At 37.8% G+C, this 21,258-nt stretch overlaps 1 protein-coding gene across 1 annotated transcript; it reads right to left on the bottom strand.

Moving 5' to 3' along the window:
- Positions 1-15,077: 15,077 nt before the first annotated feature.
- Positions 15,078-21,058, bottom strand: LOC148040444 (uncharacterized). Its single transcript, XM_087666576.1, has 2 exons — positions 20,263-21,058; positions 15,078-15,385 (listed from the first exon to the last, which is right to left on the bottom strand). The coding sequence occupies exons 1-2, from the start codon at positions 20,650-20,652 to the stop codon at positions 15,290-15,292; spliced, it is 486 nt and encodes a 161-aa protein (XP_087522702.1). The 5' UTR covers positions 20,653-21,058; the 3' UTR covers positions 15,078-15,289.
- Positions 21,059-21,258: the final 200 nt, after the last annotated feature.

Below are 21,258 nucleotides of genomic sequence, written 5' to 3' on the forward strand. Positions count from 1 at the left end.
ACTGTAGTTTTCTTTAGGTGGTATGTTTACTTTGCATGATGTACACTATATTCCAGCTTTGACCAAAAGCCTATTGTCGACCGGACATTTGGATGATGTAGGTTATGTTGTATGTTTTAGTGATTCCATATGGAAGCTTACTCATGGAAATCTTGTCCTAGCACGAGGTGCCTAGTCTAGCACCCTTTATCCCTTGCTTGGATCTAGGTCTATTAACCATGTTTTGGCAATGGTTGCAATATCACATGTATTGTTATGGCATCATGGCCTTAGATACATGTCGTAAAGGGAATGAAAATGCTTACTTGTTTGCAATATCTTTCATCCCTTGACTATAAGTGTTTTGATGCCTATGATTTTTGTCTTTATGGTAGATAGACTCATAATTTTCATAAGAAGTTGACCTTATTGGTGCACAGATCGGATGTTGCACGCTCGCGTAGTGATTGCCGGAAGGTCCCCAAGAACAATAGAACTCTACTTTTTGCACAAATTACAAGGTAAAAAGCATGAACGACAAGAGCAAGAGACCAATTGGGTGCAATCTCCCCCCATGCCTTGTGTGAGCGCTCCACAAAGCATGTATTTTATATATTATTAATCTTCAATCTCAAATAATAGCCCAAATTACAAAATAGCAAGCTTTTAGCTTTTGAGTTTGCTTTAACACAAAAATAGGAATAAAGCTAATGGACAGTGCCCAAAGAGTCTGGCACGCCCAATACAATGTCCAAATAGTAATAACATAATCATGCGCCCATGCACATACAAAATAATAATAAATAACCAACGCCTCAATAAATAGGCACGACAAAATATAGGCGTGGCGCCTATCAAAATATAATCCATAAATCGAATACTCGCTATCCTCCAATGCTTTTCTCCGCCACTGCTGTTATCTTTACACATCAACTGAAGCATTCACAATCGTTAGTAAAATAATACAATTAAACCGACAAAAGTGAATACCTAGCAGTCTTCAGCTACATAAATAAATCAACTGGTTAGAAATAAATCCTAACCTTAATTTATTACGAGTGCGCACTTAAAACTCATAAACGTTTATTAATTTAATATGCATTTTATAGAATCACCCATGTACACACTAAATTAATGAAACGCCCGAAAAGGACATGCGTCCCCATCAACTTCTCACACAAAGAATCCACTTTGTGTATGAGCCCCGGTCATCAAAGTTTACGGAATCCACCGTAAAACCTCACGGAATCCACCGTGAAATATGCCTCCTGGTATCATACCCCCGGGGTGGGATAGCAATTGAACTCAATTGCTATTAGCTCAATGTGGAGCTAACAGAGTGGGGAAAGCATTTAAGTCTCTAGCGTGCATCCATTGTGCTTCCTCTACAGGATGGTTCTTAAATTTAACTAGATATTTAGAATATCTTCGGCCAGTTCTAGTGGTCATAAAGTCAGTGTCTATGATAGCTTCGGGTTCAAGTATTTCAGTCTCTTCCTCTAACAAAGGTGGGTTTTCATAAACAGGGTGTACAGGTAATTGGCCTCTAAATGGTCTCAATAAACTAATGTGAAATGTGTTGTGAATTTTCTAGTGAGGTGTAATTCTAACTTGAATGCATTGTCGTTAATTTTATGAATGATCCTAAATGGTCCATAGAATCTAGGGGCTAATTTCACAACTGGGTGTCTATCTGCACTTTGTAGTCTACGTTTTTCTATTCTCAACCAAACATAGTCATCAACTTTGAAATTCATTGCTTGTCTTTTCTTATTGGCTTGTTTGGTATATGATTGCTGGGCTTTAGCAATCATGTCTTTAACCTCATAAAAAATAGTGTTATGCATACTAGCAATATCATCAGCACTCTGAATTCTATTTGACAAAGATGCAACATGTGTAGATAATCTATATCCATAAATCACTTCAAACGGTGTTTTCTTTGTAGATATGTGTGGTGTATTGTTATATGCAAACTGTAATAAATGCAAATGTGTGTCCCATGTCTGTGGTTTAGAAATAGTATATGCACGTAAAAGATCTAGAATAGCGCTATTAGTGGCTTCTGTGTGTCCATTAGTTTCAGGATGAAATGTAGATGAGAAATCAATCTTTGTGCCTAGGTTAGCAAACAGAGTAATCCAAAAGTTGTTACAAAATCTAGAATCACGATCTGAAATAATAACTTTTGGCAATCCATGGTTAGTGAAAACAGTTTGCAAAAACAATTATGCTACTTGTGATGCTGCTAAAGTTTTCTTACATGGAATGAAATATGCTTGTTTACTAAATCTATCTACTACTGCCCAAATCATATCATGGTTAGATTTAGTATTAGCTAAACCAGTAATAAAATCCATAGAAATTTGTTCCCAAGGTTTAGATGGAATAGACAAAGGCATAAGTAATCCATATTGTTTACCATGATGCCTCTTAACTCTTTGACAAATCAAACATTCAGAAACAAAGTTAGATACATTAGTGTCCATATGCGGCCAATAAAAATCTTCAGTTAATGTACGCAAGGTAGATATGATACCTCTATGACCTTGGTATGGAGGACAATGAATTTCATTCAAAACAAAAGATCGGAATGGAATTGTAACACACAATCTCTTTTCATAAAACATAAATCCATCATTATATGACAATGAATCAATAGGAATGAAGTTATTTTGAACTAATTTATTCCAATCAGCATGAAAAGTAATATCCTGATGATAAGTATCTTTCATAGCAATCAAAGAATCAAAAGATATAACAGAAATATTATGAATGGCAGGTCTTCTACTTAATGCATCAGCCACTACATTTTCTTTTCCAGGTTGGTATTGAATGATAGGATGAAAACGTTGAATAAAGGATGCACATTTGATATGTCGGTCAGAGATTTGGGGTTGGCTAAGTAAATGTCTAATACTTTGCTGATCGGTCTTAATCACAAATTCTGAACCCATTAAGTAGTGTTTCCACTGTCTTAATGCTTGTACAATAGCTAATAGTTCTTTGTCATATGTGGAATATTTCAGTTTAGGGGGTTTCAGCTTACAACTAGAATAGGCTATAGGATGATTATCCTGCATAAGTACATCTCCTATTCCTGATCCAGTAGCATCTGTCACTACTAGAAAGAATGGTCTATTAAAATCAGGTAACTGTAGGACAGGGGCATGTGTTAATGCATGTTTCAATAAGTCAAAGGATTTTTGTTGATTTTCGGACCAATGATAGACAATTCCTTTCTTCAGAAGTTTGGTTAATGGTAAAGCAAGTAAGGAAAAATTACGTATAAACTTCCTATAGAAACTAGCAAGACCAAGGAATGAGCGTAACCCATGCACGTTTTTAGGTACATGCCAATTCAATATTGCATCTATTTTCTTAGGATAAACTTTAATTCCATCAGATGATACAATATGACTTAAATACTCAATTTCTGTTTTAAATAATTCACTCTTTTCAGGATTTGCATACAATTGATTATCTTTTAATAACTAGAAAACCAATGACAAATGCTCATAATGTTCCTTCTCATTTTGACTAAACACCAAAATATAATCAAAGAAGACAATTACACAATACTGATATTTCAAAAATATACGATTCATCATTCTACTAAACGTAGCAGGTGCATTAGTCAATCCAAATGGCATCACTAAAAATTCGTAATGACCAAACTGTGTCCTAAATGCAATCTTGAATATGTCAGACTTATCTAGTCTCACCTGATGATAACCAGACTTAAGGTCTATTTTACTAAATATAGCAGATCCTTGCAGTTTGTCCATAAGGTCATCAACTCTAGGAATGGGATACCTATTCTTTACAGTGATCTTATTTAAAGCTCGATAGTCAATGCATATATGATAGGTATTATTCTTTTTCTTGACTAACAGAACAGGTGCACCAAATGGAGAACTACTAGGTCTAATCAATCCTCTATTTCGTAATTCCTCAACTTGACTCTGAATTTCTTTTTGCTCTATCTGGTTATGCCTATATGGTGCTTTGCAAGGTGGTTGTGTGCCAGGAATCAAATCTATCTTATGGTCTTATGGACATGAAGGAGGTAAACCAGGTGGTAGGTCTTCGGCAAAACAGTCCTTAAAATGTGCAAGAAATTCTTTATGCCTAGGGTGCATATGATTATCTTTTACTTGCAGTTCATTCACCCAAATGAGATAGGATTTACTACTCTTGCGTAATGCACGTTTAGCTTGAGTATGCGAAAGCAGTGGAAAAACATTAGTTGCATGCATACCATATAATGTAATAGATTTTCCTTGAAAATTAATATTCATTGAATGTGTGGAATAGTCTATATCTGGGTTATGCTGATGGCGCCAAGGCATACCTAAAATAATGTCACTCGACTGTAATGGAACAACTAGAAAATTTCTTCTTTCAGTGTATTGACCAATTTGAATCTCTAAGTCATGCACTTCCTGTGTACCATTATACCTAGTGCCTAAGAATGCTGCTTTAATACGATAATGTGTAGGTATAGTCTGTAACTTTAATTCCTTTACTAATTTTGCTGAAATAAAATCATGAGTGCTTTCGTCATCATGCAAAATAATGTTTTCCTTTCCATGCACCAAACATTTCATAGTTAATAAAGAATGTGGAGTTGGCATACCTCGTAAAGTATTCGAAGTAGTAGTAGTGTCGTCCTCATCTTCTGTGAAATCAGGCATATCTTCATGTTCGTCTTCGTTCATTGTTCCAAGGTAGTTGATATGGGCAGGTGGCTTCTTCGAATGACAATTTGCTGCTAGATGTCCAGGCTGGTGGCATTTATAGCATACTATTGGCTTGGCTTTGGTTACATTGTTTGCAATAGCAGGAAGTCGAGGGACATTAGGATTTGGCTGTGGAATAGGCTTAGGGTTTTGATTGACATTGGATGGTAATGCAGGTAGTTTTGCCCAATTTTTACAGAAAGATGATGAAGAGAAACGACCTGGATTAAATCTTCTAAAATTGAAATTGAATTGCTTAGATCCATAGTTACCATTGGTTTGGAATTGCTGTGGACGTTTGTCTCTACCTCGTAGCTTGTCTTCAGTGTCGTGAGCTAGTGAAATGGCGTCTTCAAGAGTAGCAGGCTTGAACATGTTAGCTTCAGCGTAGTACTGTCCAAGGAGTCTAGACATATACTTGCGCTTGTGTGTCGTTTCTGGTACGTCTTCAAGCATGTGTAGCTGGAGTAGTGCATTCCAAAAATGCTCTATGTACTGAGGAATAGGCTCACGATCCCGTTGCTGAAGAAGATCCCATTGCTTAATAGCTTTCTAATGAAACTGTGGAGGAAGGAAGTTCTACATGAACTTATTCTTGAAATTCTCCCAGGTAGCAGGACAATCTATACTCTTGTGTACTACAGTCCACCAAAGAGATGCTCTGTCCACTAAATGATTAGTGACACACTTGATTTTATCTTTTTCTGCATAGGTTTCCTCATGAAAGTAGTCGTCAAACTTACTAATAAATGCAAGAACAGTTTTTCCTTCTCGTATGCCATTGAAAGTACAGAATTTGAAACTTCTTTTACTTATCTTTGATTCCTTGCGGATGGTTTGAGCTTCAAGAGTTGCGTCAATGGTACGTCGGATAAGATCTTTAGATTGAGGTTCTTCTTTGTCGGTAGATGCTCTTTGTAAATTTGCCAGTTGAGCTTGCAATGCTTGCCTAGCCCTTCGTTCTTCATCCAATTGCATCATGATTAAGTCCAGCTTTTGCTCCATCGTAGGTTCAGGTAGGTCGCCTTCAGCCACTAAATCATCCATATGTGGTTCCGTCATCCTGCAAAACTCAAAAGACCTTTCTCACTCAAAATCAAGTTAGCGGGATGAGCGTAGCTCAAATTCGGGAATACAAGGCTTATGTGTTTTTGGGTATAGCTTTCACAATCTTTGAAAAATCTATGTTTTATCCTTCTTCGTATGCTGAAAATGCTACAGAAAACCTGCGTATGGGTAGAGTACCTTCCAATGAACAACTTTGCAGTTCGGAGTTTCTGCGTAGGAACAACCCTTCTATGAGTTTTGAGCACAAGTCAGTTCTGACTCCAGTTGACTTGTCTGACTTGCTAAATTGCAGACTTATGTGACTTGCAGAGTTGAAGACTTGCAAAACTTAGTCGATTTATCTGACTTGCAAAATTTAGACTTGAGAGACTTGCTGAATCTGAACTTTGCAGACTTGCAGTACTTGCTGAATCTGAGAGGCTTATATGACTTATGGCTTTAGTAACTAAGCTTTTAAGCTTAGTTGATAAAATTCGTGAAATCGTGGGGGGGGGGGGGGGGGGTTTTCTGACGTCGCGCAAAAATCGAAACATACTCTGATACCTCGAGTGACGATTTCGAAGCTTTTAAGCTTCTTAAAGCTTATTAAGCTTTAATACTAGGCTTATTAAAAATAAGAGCTTTTAAGCTTGTAAGTTATGGAGCTTATCTCACTGGTTTTTGACGACTTGTATGTGAGGATGTAAGAGTGGTCTTCTGCCTCTGTAGACCGGTCCTTTGCGATCCAATGATGGACACAGGGGTTCTTGATCGCCAGAAGTCTGCCTGTATCGATGGTTCGCGATGAGATTGACCGTAGAGCCCGATCGTTCCAGGAGCTCCGCCTTCGTACAAGATGGGTAGCGATTGGAAGCTCTTGATCTTAGCTTCGCTCTGATACCACTGATGCACAGATCGGATGATGTACGCTCGCGTAGTGATTGCCGGAAGGTCCCTAAGAACAATAGAATTCTACTTTTTGCACAAATTACAAGGTTAAAAGCATGAACGACTAGAGCAAGAGACCAATTGGGTGCAATCTCTCCCCATGCCTTGTGTGAGCGCTCCACAAAGCATGTACTATTCATCTTCAAGCTCAAATAATAGCCCAAATTACAAAATAGCAAGCTTTTAGCTTTTGAGTTTTTGCTTTAACACAAAAATAGGAATAAAGCTAATGGACAGTGCCCAAAGAGTCTGGCACGCCCAATACAATGTCCAAATAGTAATAACATAATCATGCGCCCATGCACATACAAAATAATAATAAATAACCAACGCCTCAATAAATAGGCACGACAAAATATAGGCGTGACGCCTATCAAAATATAATCCATAAATCGAATACTCGCTATCCTCCAATGCTTTCCTCCGCCACTGCTGCTATCTCTACACATCAACTGAAGCATTCACAATCGTTAGTAAAATAATACAATTAAATCGACAAAAGTGAATACCTAGCAGTCTTCAGCTACATAAATAAATCAACTGGTTAGAAATAAATCCTAACCTTAATTTATTACGAGTGCGCACTCAAAACTCATAAATGCTTATTAATTTAATATGCATTTTGCGGAATCACCTGCTATGGAATCACCCATGTACACACTAAATTAATGAAACGCCCAAAAAGGACAGGCGTCCCCATCAACTTCTCGCACAAAGAATCCACTTTGTGTATGAGCCCCGGTCATCAAAGTTTACGGAATCCACCGTAAAACCTCATGGAATCCATCATGGCACGGAATCCACCGTAAAATATGCCTCCTGGCATTACTTATGCACATGGGTGAGCTTCTAGACCATTGTTCATTTTGTTTTTTGTGTACCTATGCCCTGTAAGTCTTTAGCTGGCATGCAGTATTTCATTACTTTCATTGATGATTTTTCATATAAGGTCAGGGGCATATCTCATTAAGAAAAAATAGGATGTCTTGTCTACCTTTCAACATTGGCTTGCTCTTGTTAAGAACCTGTTTGGATATAGGCTAAAATGCCTAAGGTCCAATAATGGGGGTGAGTATATTGCTAAATCCTTTGAGCAATTTTGTGATGAGGGGTATTAAGTGCCAATTGACCACCCCATACACCCCACCCCAGAATGATATGGCTGAGCACATGAATAGGATCATCTAGAAGCGAGTTCGTAGTATGCTTATCCAGGCTGGCTTACCATAGCACTTTTAAGCTAAGGCGATTACTACTATTAAACATTTGATTAATCAATCCCCATGGACTGCTCTTGACTATCAAGTTCCAAAGGAGATATGGTCTAAAAGATCATCATCATATACTCATTTGTGTGTCTGTGTGGTGATGAGACTTTCAGCCATGTTCTTAAGGACACGACCCCCTACTTTACCATCAAATACAAATCCAAATCCTAAGCCATCTCTTCAGCCAAATCCCAACATTTCTAAACTTCCCGCTATTACCAATAATGTTTCTAAAGCCAAATCCATAGTATATTATAAATGCCATCAACCTGGACATTTAGCGGTGAATTGTCAATCCAAAAAGCCAACTGTTCACATTAACTATTTGGGAGCGACTGAAGATGAAGACTATGAAGAAATGCCAGATTTCACGGAAGACAATGATGATAACGGCACTACTTTAGATATTTTACGAGATATACCAAATCCCCATTCTTTATTAATGATGAAATGTCTTGTGCATGGTAAAGAAAATACTGTTTTACATGATCATGGGAGTACACATGATTTTATTTTTGCAAAATTGGTCAAAGAATTGAATTTATATACCATTTCCACTCATTATCGCATCAATGTTGCATTCTTAGGCACTAAATACAATGTAACACAATAAGTGCATGACTTAGAAATTAAAATTGGTGATTATGTTAAACGTAGAAATTTCTTAGTTGTGCCTCTGCAATTTAGTGACATTATTTTAGGAATGCCTTGGTGTCATCAATATAATCCTGATATAGATTATTCCACGTATTCAATGAAGATTCATTCTCATGGTAAACAAATCACATTGCATGGTATGCACACTTTTGATGATTTTCCATTGCTTAGTCATACACAGGCTAAACGTGCACTAAGAAAAGGTAACAAATCCTACTTCATCTGGGTGAATGAAATTGAAGTTAAGGAAAGTAAGATACATCCTAGGCATGCACAATTTCTTTCACAATTTAAAGACAGTTTTGTTGCTGACTTACCACCTGGTTTACCACCCACACATCCTGAAGATCATAAAATAGACTTAATTCTAGGTTCTCAACTACTATGTAAAGCACCTTATCAACATAATCAAATTGAACAAAAAGAAATTCAAACTCAAGTTGAAGAATTGTTAACCCGAGGACTCATTAGGTCTAGTAGTTCTCCATTTGGTGCACCTGTTCTATTAGTTAAAAAGAAAAATAACATCTATAGGATGTACATTGATTATCGTGTCCTAAATAAAATCACTGTAAAAAATAGATATCTGATTCCTAGGGTAGATGATCTCATGGATAAATTACAAGGGGTTGCAACATTTAACAAAATAGATCTTAAATCTGAATACCATCAACTACAACTGGACACATCTAACATTTTCAAAACTGCATTTAGAACTCAATTTGGACATTACAAAATTCTTGTTATGCATTTTGGTTTAACTAATGCACCAGCCACATTCAGTCGTATGATGAATCGCATATTTTTGAAGCATCAGCATTGTGTCATTGTTTTCTTTGATGACATATTGGTTTTCAGTAAGAATGAGAACGAGCATTATGAACATTTATCTTTGGTTTTCAAATTATTGAAAGAGAATCAATTATATGCTAATCCTAAAAAGAGTGAATGTTTCCAAAAGAAAATTGAATACTTAGGACATATTGTTTCATCTGAAGGTATTAAAGTTGACCCTAAAAAGATACAAGTAAATTTGAATTGGCAGATACCTAAAATCGTGCATGAATTACGTTCTTTCTTAGGTCTTGCTAGCTTTTACAGAAAATTTGTGAGAAATTTTTCATTGCTTGCATTACATTTGACAAAATTATTAAAGAAAGGTATTGTATATCATTGGTTTGAAAATCAGTAGAAGTCTTTTGATTTACTGAAACATGCTTTAACCCATGCTCCTGTATTGCAACTCCTTGACTTTAATAGACCAGTTTTCCTAGTAGTCATTGATGCTAGTGGATCTGGAATAGGAGTTGTCCTTATGCAAGATTCCCATCCCATAGCCTACTCTAGCTACAAGCTTGAACCCTCTGAACTCAAGTATTCTACCTACGATAAGGAATTGCTAGCTATAGTACAAGCTTTACATCAATGAAAACACTATTTAATGGGATCTGAATTCGTGATTTAAATTGACCAACAAAGTATCAAACATCTCCTTAGTCAGCCACAAATCTGTGATCGCCATATTAAATGGGTTGCTTTTATTCAAAGTTTTCATCCACTTATCCAATATCAACCCGAAAAAGAAAATGTTGTTGTCGATGCCTTGAGTAGAAGACCAATTATTCATAATATTTCTATGATATCTTTTGATTCCCTTATCCCTATGAAAGATATCTATGATCAAGAACCCAGTTTTCAAGACGATTGGAATAAATTAATTACCAATTACTAGATTCCAATTGATTCCTTGTCTTATGCTAATGGATTTATGTTTTATGAGAAAATGTTATGTGTAATTGTTCCATTTAGCTCATTTCTGTTGCACGAAATTCATTGTCCCCCATATCAAGGCCATAGAGGTATTATTTCCACTTTACGTACATTGATTGAAGATTTTTATTGGCCACAAATGGAATCACAGATAGAATCTGTGGAATCTGATGTTTCTAACTTTGTATCTGAGTGTTTAATTTGTTAAAGAGTTAAGTGACACCATGGTAAGCAGTATGGTTTGTTAATGCCTTTACCAATTCTTGAAAGACCATGGGAGCATATTTCAATGGATTTTATTACTGGTTTGCCTAACACTCAAGCTAATCATGATATGATTAGGACTATTGTAAATCGATTTAGCAAACATGCATATTTCATTCCATGCAAGAAAACATTAACTACATCTCAAGCTGCTCAATTGTTTCTGAAAACTGTTTTCACTAACTATGGTTTACCAAAAATTATTATTTGTGATCGTGATTCTAGATTCTGCAATAATTTTTGGACTGTGTTGTTTGTAAACTTAGAAACAAAGTTTAATTTTTCATCTGCATTTCATCCTGAAAACAAATGGACAAATAAAAGCTACAAACAACACAAGCTTGGATCTTTTACGTGCATATACATTTTCAAAACCACAAACATGGGATACATACTTGCATTTACTTCAGTTTGCATACAATAACACTCCACATACAACTACACGAAAAGCACCTTTTGAAATCATTTATGGATATAGATTTCCTACACCTATTACTTCATTGTCAAACAAAGTTAAAGCTGCTGATGATATTGTCAACATGCATGCTACTATTTTTTATGAAGTTAAAGATATAATTGTGAAAGCCTAGCAATCATATACTAAACAAGCTAATAAGAAAATAAAAGCTATAAACTTCACAGTTGATAATTATGTTAGGTTACGAATTGAAAAGCGAAGACTACAAAGTGTTGAGAAGCACCCTGTTGTAAAGTTAGCTCCTAGATTTTATGGACCTTTTAAAATCATTCACAAAATCAATGATAATGCCTTTAAATTAGAACTACCCCAACATTGGAAAATCCACAACACTTTTCATATCATTTTGTTACAACCTTTCAAAGGCCACCCTGTCTATGAAAATCCTCCTTTGTTAGAAAGAAAAAACTGAAATCCTTGAACCTGAGACTATTTTAGATACAGACTTTATGATCACTAGAACTGGCCGTAGATATTCTAGATATTTGGTGAAATTTAAAAACCATCTTGTTGAAGAGGCCCAATGGATGCACGCTCGTGACCTAAGTGCTTACCCCTCACTGCTTGCTCCACATTGAGCTAATAGCAATTGAGGACAATTGCTATCCCAGCCCAAGGGTATGATGCGAGGAGGCATATTCCACGGTGGATTTTGTGAGGTTTTGTAGCGGATTCCGTAAAATTATATTTATTTGCCGGGGCTCGTACATAAGGTGGATTCCTTGTGTGAAAAGTTGATGGGGACACTTGTCCTTTTCGAGCGTCACATTAATTTAATGTACAAGTGGGTGATTCCATAGCTGGTGATTCCGCAAAATACATATTTAAATTAATGAAAGTTTACGAGTTTAGAGTGCACACTCGTATTAAATTAAGGTTAGGATAGAGTTCCAACCTATTTATTTATTTTGTAGCTGAAGACTACTAGGTATTCATTTTTTTAAATTTAATTTTATTATTTTCTAACGATTGTGAATGCTTCAGTTGATGTGTAGAGCAGGCGGCAGTGGCGTTGGGAAGCACTAGGCGATAGCGTGTATTCAAGTTATTTAGAAGAAATTATCATTTTTGATGGCCGCATGTCTCAGGCGTGGCGCCAATATTTATTTTGACGTGCTTATTTATTGAAGCGTTTGACATATATTTATTATTTTGTATGCGCATGGATACACGATTTAAATATTCATTATTGGTCATTGTATTTGGGCACAGCCTGACTCTTGGCGCGCCCAACCGCTTTATTCTTTATTTGGACAAAAGCAAACACAAAAGCTAAAGCATGCTAATAGTAAAATTGGGCTATTTTTGAGCTTGGAGATGAATAATATATTAAATACATGCTTTGTGGAGCGCTCACACAAGGCATGGGGAGAGATTGTATCTAATTGGTCTTCTTGCTTCATGTCATGCAAGTCTAATCTCTTGGATTTTGAGCAAAAAGTAGAGTCCTTTGTTCTTGGGGACCTTGCGGTACTCGCTATGTACGCACATGGCATCCGATTTGCGCACCACTTTCTTACATGGAGACTTGAATGATGAGATTTATATATAGTAGCCTAAGCGCCTTGACGACAAAGGTAGGGAATACCTAGTGTGTAGGTTGAGAAAGATCATTTATGGCCTCAAGTAGGCACCTAGAGATTTGTACCACAAGTTCAATGCTTTTATGTATTCACATGGATATACCCGTAGTGATATGGATTCTTGTTTATATATGAAAAAGGCCCGTGACGGTAGCCTTATGATTTTGGTACTCTATGTGGATGATATATTGATTGTTGGGAGTGCTCATGATGAGCTAGACACCTTGATTGGTTAGCTCAAGAAAATATTTGAGACAAAGGACATTAGACATGTCTTGCATATCCTTTGGATGGCATCACATGTACTCGCTCTAAGGGACTTCTTTACTTTTTGCAAAAAGAGTACATCTAGAAGTCCTTGAGCCATTTCGTATGCAGAATGTTAAGCCTATTGGCTATCCCTTACCTTCTCATATGAAGATTAGTCAAGCCGATTTTCTACAATCTAATGCACAGAAGGCCAAGATGGCCAAGATCTCTTATATATCCATAGTGGTTGGGCACTTTAATTTATGCCATGAGAGTCGCTTGTCTTGACATAGTATTTGCAATGGGAGTTACAAAATGCTATATGGCTACATTACATGATAGGTGCAACATTGAGATAGCATAAAGGATATCATGAGGTATCTTAAGGGCATTGTATATATGTGCATATATAATGGTGGCCAAGATATATGAGTTGTGAGATACACAAACTTTGATTATGTAGGATATACACACAATAGAAAGTTCACCTCTGGCGATTTCTTCACCTTTGCTAGAGGTATTGTTTCTTAGATATCCAAGGTACAGAAATGCACGGCTCTATCCACCAGTGTAGAGGTAGAGTATGTTGCAACCAGTGAGGCTTGCAAGGAGGCTCTCTAGCAGACCTTTGTATTACTGATAAGGTTCCTACACTGCATTCAAATTCTATGAGTGCTATTCAATTAGTTAAGAATGTGGTCTTTCATACAAAGATAAAGCACATTGAGGTGGGTTACCACTTTATCTGGGAGGTCATTGAGGACAAGTCTATTAAGCTAGTCAAGATCTCAATTGATCAAAATCCTACAGATTTGCTCATTAAAGGTCTCTCATCGGTCCATTTCGCCTTCCTTAGGGAGTTGATGGGTGTTGGATGAGATGACGTATTTCCTCATCCTATTGTACTTTATATACATTTGTACTTTGTCACTTTTTTCTTGTTTTCTCCTCACTAGGGACATATTCACCTTTAAGTAGGAGGCTATTGGGGATAAGACACATGTGCCTACGTTACTCATGTATTACTATATTGAGATGTACTTGCACACTTGTACATTGCAAGTGGCAAGCGCTTACTGTCATTGTCATTTCATTTTTTATTCTTTCAATAACATTTGAGTAAGGAAAAGCCGGTCACACATTGTGACTGTTGGAGTTCCCACATCTTGTGTCTTTTGCTCTTGCTCTCTTGCTTCTTCTGCCATCGCTCTTGCTTCTGCTCATCACATGCTTCCACTCAGGGGCTCCTCGCTTCAAAAGCTAGGAGACAGAGGGACAAAATTGTGAAACTTGAGAGAAGAGATAGAATAAAGGAGAGGAGAGAGAATGGTTACAAACTTATGAAAGATGCATACATATGCATACACACATGCACACATATACATCCACACACAAGTACATACTTACATACATACATGCATATATACATATGTCTATATAATGCATACACATGTGTATATAACATGCACATATATCAATTACAAAAAGATGAGATACATGAAAATAAGAAAGGAGACGAAAGAAAAATGATAAGAGAGAGATAGATAACACACTTATGAGACCACATGTATTATATACGAAATACATATATGTATGTACATATGTATACACATGCACTTGTATGCATACACAACATGTACACACAATGTATAAAAAGATAAGAGACAAGAAAACTTGGAAAAAAGAAGAAAGGAGAGAGGAGAAAAATGATGGCAAGAAGGGAGAGAACATACACTAAATACATGTATTAAACACACACATGCAAATACATATACATATATATATATATGTAAATATGTATGAGAGAGAGAGAGAGAGAGATGAAGAAGAATAAGAAGAAAAGAGAAGGGACAAGAGAGTGAAAAAGAAAGCAGAGAGAAGAGAGAAAAAAAGAGAGAGGAGAGAAAAATGATGAGCTCATGAGACTAGACAAATGGATACACGCATATAAATCACATATGTACATACATACATACATACATATGTGATATGTTTCTTTATCTCAACCACCCGTGATTCACGAACCCCCCTTGCCCATATGAAACGTGTATTAAGACACAAAGTCCCTTAATTGTTTTTTTTTTTTGTAGGAAGCTTTAAGTATGTATTAAAAGGAAAGTTTACAAGATGTGTAGTAGTTCAGGCTCCATTACAGGGGAGCAACCTGGATCAAAAAAGACCATATCTTTATCATTGAACAAGTCCAAAAAAGCATGAGCTTTTCTACTAATTTCCTCTAATCCTACAGTCCCTAGAGAAGGTGTCTTCTCTTCAATCTTCATGATTCTACTCTGCATCCTTTTTTTAAATTTCTGCAAGCATGGCTGCCACCTCCATCTCCTGATCTTCTGTCTTGATGTCTTCACATTGTTGAATGATCTTCTTTGTGTCATTTTCATTCTGCAAAAACAAATCAGACTTAAAACCCCAGAGAGGATCAGCAAATTGCTTTTCAAATACCATTTTATTCGTGCATATCCATATGTTCCATAAATAGAGGCTTCTCAGCCAGTTCTAGACAGGGGGGGGGAGGGGGGTAAACCATAAATTTCCCCTAACAATACTTCTTTCCAAGTGATCTTAGTGGGGTGCCACTTCAAGATTAAAACCTGCAGTAAACAAAATATGTTAGTATTCTGAGAGAAATTAAGAAACAAATGAGGGATAGATTCTACCTGGATACCACACCTTTGGCATATTCCATTTCCTATGCCAACTTTCAGAGCCCTCTCATTGGTCCAGAGGCCTTTCACCGTGATCAACCACATTAGACAAGAAATTTTAGGCTGAATAGAGGCAGACCATAGGTTGTTGAATCTGTAGTTCCATTGATCTACATTCCAATTAATATGCCATCTAGCATTAAGTTTGTAGCACAGTTGAGCATTGTTTATCTTAAGATCAGGCAGTGGAAGTAGTGACTTATCTCCTTGCAAACACACTCCTCAGTAGTTGAATTGTTGGTTGAGATTTATTCCTTTTGCTCTATGTTGGTCCCATAACATTTTCCTTCCCCTTAAAAAATCAATTTCATGTTGTTTGAGGTTAAACAGTTCACCCATATTTTCCTCTTGAATCCAGTTTTTGTCTTTATAGTCCCATATGTCACCCCAATTTGTAATCCCCTTTTTATATAGTTTGTAGGCCAGATTTGCATGTTGGTCTTCTATTCCTCCATGAAAGAAGTTGAACTAGATAGAATCTCTAGAGCTCCAAGGGAGTGTGAGATTGATTTGGGAAGAAGGCCTAAGGAGACCCTTGTATTTGAACCAGGCTTCCCAAATTCCTTCGGCTAGTTGAGAACAATTTTTGGTTTTTATATTAACAGGGCTTATTGCTACTGTTAGAGGATCAAGTCCCTTCTACTTGGACCATATTGACACTTGGATTTGTTTGGTTGCAGCATGCAGAAGGTTTATCCAATCTTCCTCCTCTCTGTTCAAGCTTCTTGCAGAGCCACTTAGCCGCTAGCTTTTCAGCCAGGCTATGAAGATTAGGAAGACCTAGCCCTCCCAACTTTTTGGGTGTTGTGCATATCTTCCAAGACACTTTAGGTACCTTGAATTTATCCCCATTCCCACTCCATAAGAAAATTTTGCCCAACCTCTCAAGTTGTTTCATCCCTATCTTTGAGGGTTTCCAGCATGCAAGAAAATATATTGTTGAAGGGATAAGAATGTGTTTCAGCACAAGCACTCTTCTTGGCATATTGAGCTGACAACCCTTCCATTTCTCAAAATTTTTGCTTATTTTATCTATCACCCAGTCCCAACTTTGCTTCATAGTCACATCAAAGCCCATAGGAATACCTAGCAACCTGAAAACTTTACCAGATTCTATTTCTTTGCAACCAGCTTCTATCAGCCACCTGGGAGAGGGTCTTATCAGGGTTTTAATTCCTATCTTTTGAGGATTTATGACTGGCCCTGAAGCTCTATAGAAAATTTGTAGGCATTGCCAGAATGCAACAAGGGAAGAAGGATCATTGTTGACCGTGTTGTTTGTATCATCAGCAAACTGATTAAGTGCCATATCCTTTTTATTTGGAAGTTTGATTCCTTGAATATTCCCTTTATCCACTCCATCTTTTATTAACCACTCTAGAGAGTCTACAACAATGGCAAACAGGAATGGCGCCAGGGGGTAGCCTTGCCTAATGGATCTTCTCAGAGGAAAAGAGTCTGTCATTTGTCCATTGACTGCAATCCTTGTGGATGCATTGCCAAACAGGGTGCTAACAAATTTAATAAACCTCTTACCAAGTCCCATATCTTGAAGGGACTGTAGTATGAAATCCCATTCTAACTTGTCATATGCCTTATCAAAATCAATTTTGAAGAAGACAAAATCCTGGTTTTCTTTCTGAGCATGCTCAATGCCTTCCCAAAGGGCAATGATAGCATCAAGTATAAATCTTCCTTTTATAAAACCTTTTTGTTCCTTTCTAATCCACTTATCTAGATGGTTTGATAATCTTCTAGCTAGATTTTTTGCAAATACTTTATAAGCTGAGGTCAAGCAAGTAATGGGTCTCCAATTAGTTAGGCTTTCCTTCTCATCTCTTTTATGTATTAGTTTTACTACTCCATTTACAATATGTGGCAAAGCCCCATATTTGAGAGACTCTCTCCAGACTTTTAGTAAAGGATGAATAAGGATGTCTTTGAATTCTTTAAAGAATTCATTGGGTAGACCGTTAAGCCCTGGGCTCTTTCCATTTGCTAAAGAATCTATGGTGTCTTTTAGTTCAATTTTTGTGATGTCCCCCTCTAGGATGCTAGCTAAACTAGAAGGTACTACCTTCTTCCTTACCCTTGCTATCTTGGCTTTAGCTGCAGTGTCATCCAAACGGCTCTCCCTAGGAGTACTAAACATTTTGGAGAAGAACTCCTTAGCAATAAGGAGGTTCTCCCCATTGTTCTGGGCATAAGTTCCATCCTCTCTTCTAAGCAGGGGGATTGCATCTTTGTCTTTTTTCTTTTTAAGGATTTGAAACATTTCTTTGGTGGGTCTGTCAGCCTTTCCAGCCCACCAATGCCTCGTAAAGAGTTGAATACTAGAGGCCTCTTTCTCTTTTGCTAACCTCAGTTCATGTTTAACCCTTAGCAGCTGAGGCTGAAGGTATGTTTACCCTTGGTCAACCCTTATTTCAAGTGTTTGACATTCAGCATATTTTCTTGCTCTACTAATCCTTGTACTTTTAACTTGCTGTAGCTTAACCTCTTTAAGGTATTGTTGGGTGTCTCTAATGGCTCTAGTCCAAGCTTGGGCAGGTGACCAATCTTGTAGAAAGGATAGAGACCATATCATGCAAAGAGTGTCTCTTACATTCTGGTTCTTGAAAAGCCTAGGGTCTATATGAAACCACCCAGCCTTAATGGTATGCCCAAAATTTGAAAGGACAAGTTGAATGGGTTTATGGTCTGACAACACAATATTATCTAGGACTTTGGACCTACAATTGACATATGAGGCCAACAGCCTTGCTGAAACATAAAACCTGTCAAGCCTAGCCTTTCTTAGGTGACAGTCACTTTGATTATTTCCCCAAGTGAACCCCAAATCCTCACTGACATCAGTAAGGCCATGAAATGCTTTAGTGATTAACCATTTATCTTTTTTCTTACTTGAAATACTATGTCCTTTTTCCAAATACCTATCTTTGGAGGTTTCCACCATGTTGAAATCTCCACTCAAAATGATGGGACAGCTGATTATCTGTAAGGTACCCCAAACTCTAGCTCTCTCCATAGAGGAATTAGGTGCATAGATAGACACAATTGCAAACTCATCTTTATCCTTGAAGTGCACTGCAACCCAATTAGCATTATCATCATGAGTGACTTTGAGCAATTTGTCATTCAGCTTTGATGAGATTTCAATGCAGGCTCCCCCTCTCCTATTTGTGTGTTTGGTTGAGAACCATATGTGTTCTCTTGATACTCTATCTAAGTTTTTAAGTAGGGGGTTTCAGTAACTTTAATCTCTTGTAGGCATATTATATCAGGGGCAATGGCATCAGTTTTAAGCCATTCCCTGATGATTAATGCTCTTTTAGGGTTTGTTAGCCCTTTTGTATTATAAGAAATAATTTTCAATTTGTCCATCATCATAGGAAATCTATTTCTTTTTAGATTTTCCCTTCTTACTAGCTTCTTTACCCTGACCAAATGGATTACTAGCACTCTACCCTACTCTCGAGTATCTTCTTTTAGAGTTTTGTGCCCCAGTTCCATCTTTTCTTGGGCTTTCCCCTAAAGGGGGACTTAGGGGAACGTCTCCCCCATCTGGTAGCTCCTTCTCTTCAGCTTGAGTCAGTTCAGTGTCATTCTGAGTGTTGAGGTCTATGATGGGGTTCTCCCTATTTTTTCCTTCATCATTGGCCTCCATTTGAGTCTCTTCAATAATCACATCATCATTATCAGATTCCGTGGGTTTACCCTCCTTATCTTTACTAGATTCTCATTTCTCAAATGTACTAGTGGGGTCCTCCTCTATATTCATTAGAAGTGCTGAAAATCTATTGGCATTATTGTTTTTACTCTTAGTTGGGTTACTGTTTTTATGGGCTGATTGATTCTTGTTTTTCTCCTTCTTATTTACTGTCTGAAAGCCATCATCCTGGGCTTTCTCAGTTTGAGGAGGGGTTTGTTCCTTTTGGGGCTCTGTCTTTTCCTTATTTTTCCATTCTGGGCAATTTCTAATAAAATGCCCTGTTTTGAGACATTTAAAACATGAGTGGGGGAGATTTTTATAGAGGACTGGCTGGTCCTTTATAAAATTTCCCTCCGAGTCAGAGATTAACAAAGATTCTACAAGTTTTTTATTGAGATCTACTTCTATCAACAGCTGGGGGTGCCATCTAGGATTGATGTCCGTGTATGGTCTTTGTCCCAAAAGTCTGCCTATTGGGGATGATAACATCTTAAGGAATGGGTACAAATTCAGTGGGAGATTGGGAAACTCTACCCACACAGGTATACAAGGAGGCTTTGGGCCTGTAGGGTCGAATTCCAGGGCCCATTTAAACAGAGATAACAGTGAGCTTTTGAGCATCCATTGCCCATAGCTCAAGATGGTCAGGGCAGCTTGTTCATTCTCAAACAAGAAAAAGAAATAACTATTTGGGAGATAATGCATGACTATTGGTTTAGCCCCAATTGGTTCCCAGTTGGTACGTACCCATGTCCTTAGAAATTCCATTGGGGGTCGAGCACCATGACATAATCCTATTAGAGCCCTAGACTGATATGACAAATTGCATTTTTTTAACTCACTTGCTGGAACCAAAAGAGGTACTTTGTTACTTGCTGTGGTGGTGGAGTCCGTTTCTGAGTTACTGGGAGTTTGGCCTGCTTTGGGAATGCCGTTGGTGTCAGATTGCCCTTTTTGTGGTCCACCCTCAGCCTGATGTTCGCTTCGTTGAGGAAAGCTCTGCTGACCTCCAGAAGCTGCATGGTTGTCAGACTTCTCAGCTTCTTTGAGGCTCTCCCTTTGGAGGTAGGGGCTGCCTCCACTGCTTCTTCCCAATGGGTCCGAAGGGCCTCCCATGTTGATTGGGCCATTTCCCAAGGCCCATTCACCTTCTCCACCTCCGAAACCTCCACTTTGACTCCTTCCCCAAACGCCATGGTGATTTTGGTGTGTGTATTGAGCTGATAAACCATTGAATAATGGGTTGCCAACGACGTTCCCAAAGGATTTCTGTAGTGACCCCGGCATGCCCTTACAGGGTTGATTGTTGTTCCACGCCCAGAATGCTTTAGGGTTTATATCGACGTGCTGCATATTGATATCTCGGTCCATTGCTCTTCCTGCGATAGGGTTTTACAGGAGAGAGATGATTCGAGGTAGAAGATGCGCAGTGCAGGCATCGAGAAGAGACCGCAACGCTTCAGTGCGCAGCTCGCACGACTCGAGGTAGAAGACGGAGCAGAAGCATCCCTTAATTGTTATTACCACTGATCCTTTAAACCTCGATGGGAAGCAAGGAAAGAGCAGCGACGCAAAGTGCTAGAAGAATCATAGGCACGGAGTGCCTAGTTTTAGTTATAAAACCAGCTATTGCCTCAAAAAAACCGTCACGTTATTCAACCTCTTCCTCTTGGCGACATTGGGTGGGAGAAAGATTCTTCTGTGGATTTGGATACGAAAAAATATTTTGATGGAGCTGTTTCGAAATTCGGACTGTGGGGGTGCGACGTGGCAGCAGCTACATGTAGTTTATGCCCATGAATATGTTTTCGCACAGTTCAGGGCAGGGCAGGAAAGGA

The sequence above is a fragment of the Lygodium microphyllum genome, chromosome 2 (genome assembly GCF_053477565.2).
Source record: "Lygodium microphyllum isolate KBCC chromosome 2, Lygodium_microphyllum_v1.1.10, whole genome shotgun sequence".
NCBI lineage: Eukaryota > Viridiplantae > Streptophyta > Polypodiopsida > Schizaeales > Lygodiaceae > Lygodium > Lygodium microphyllum.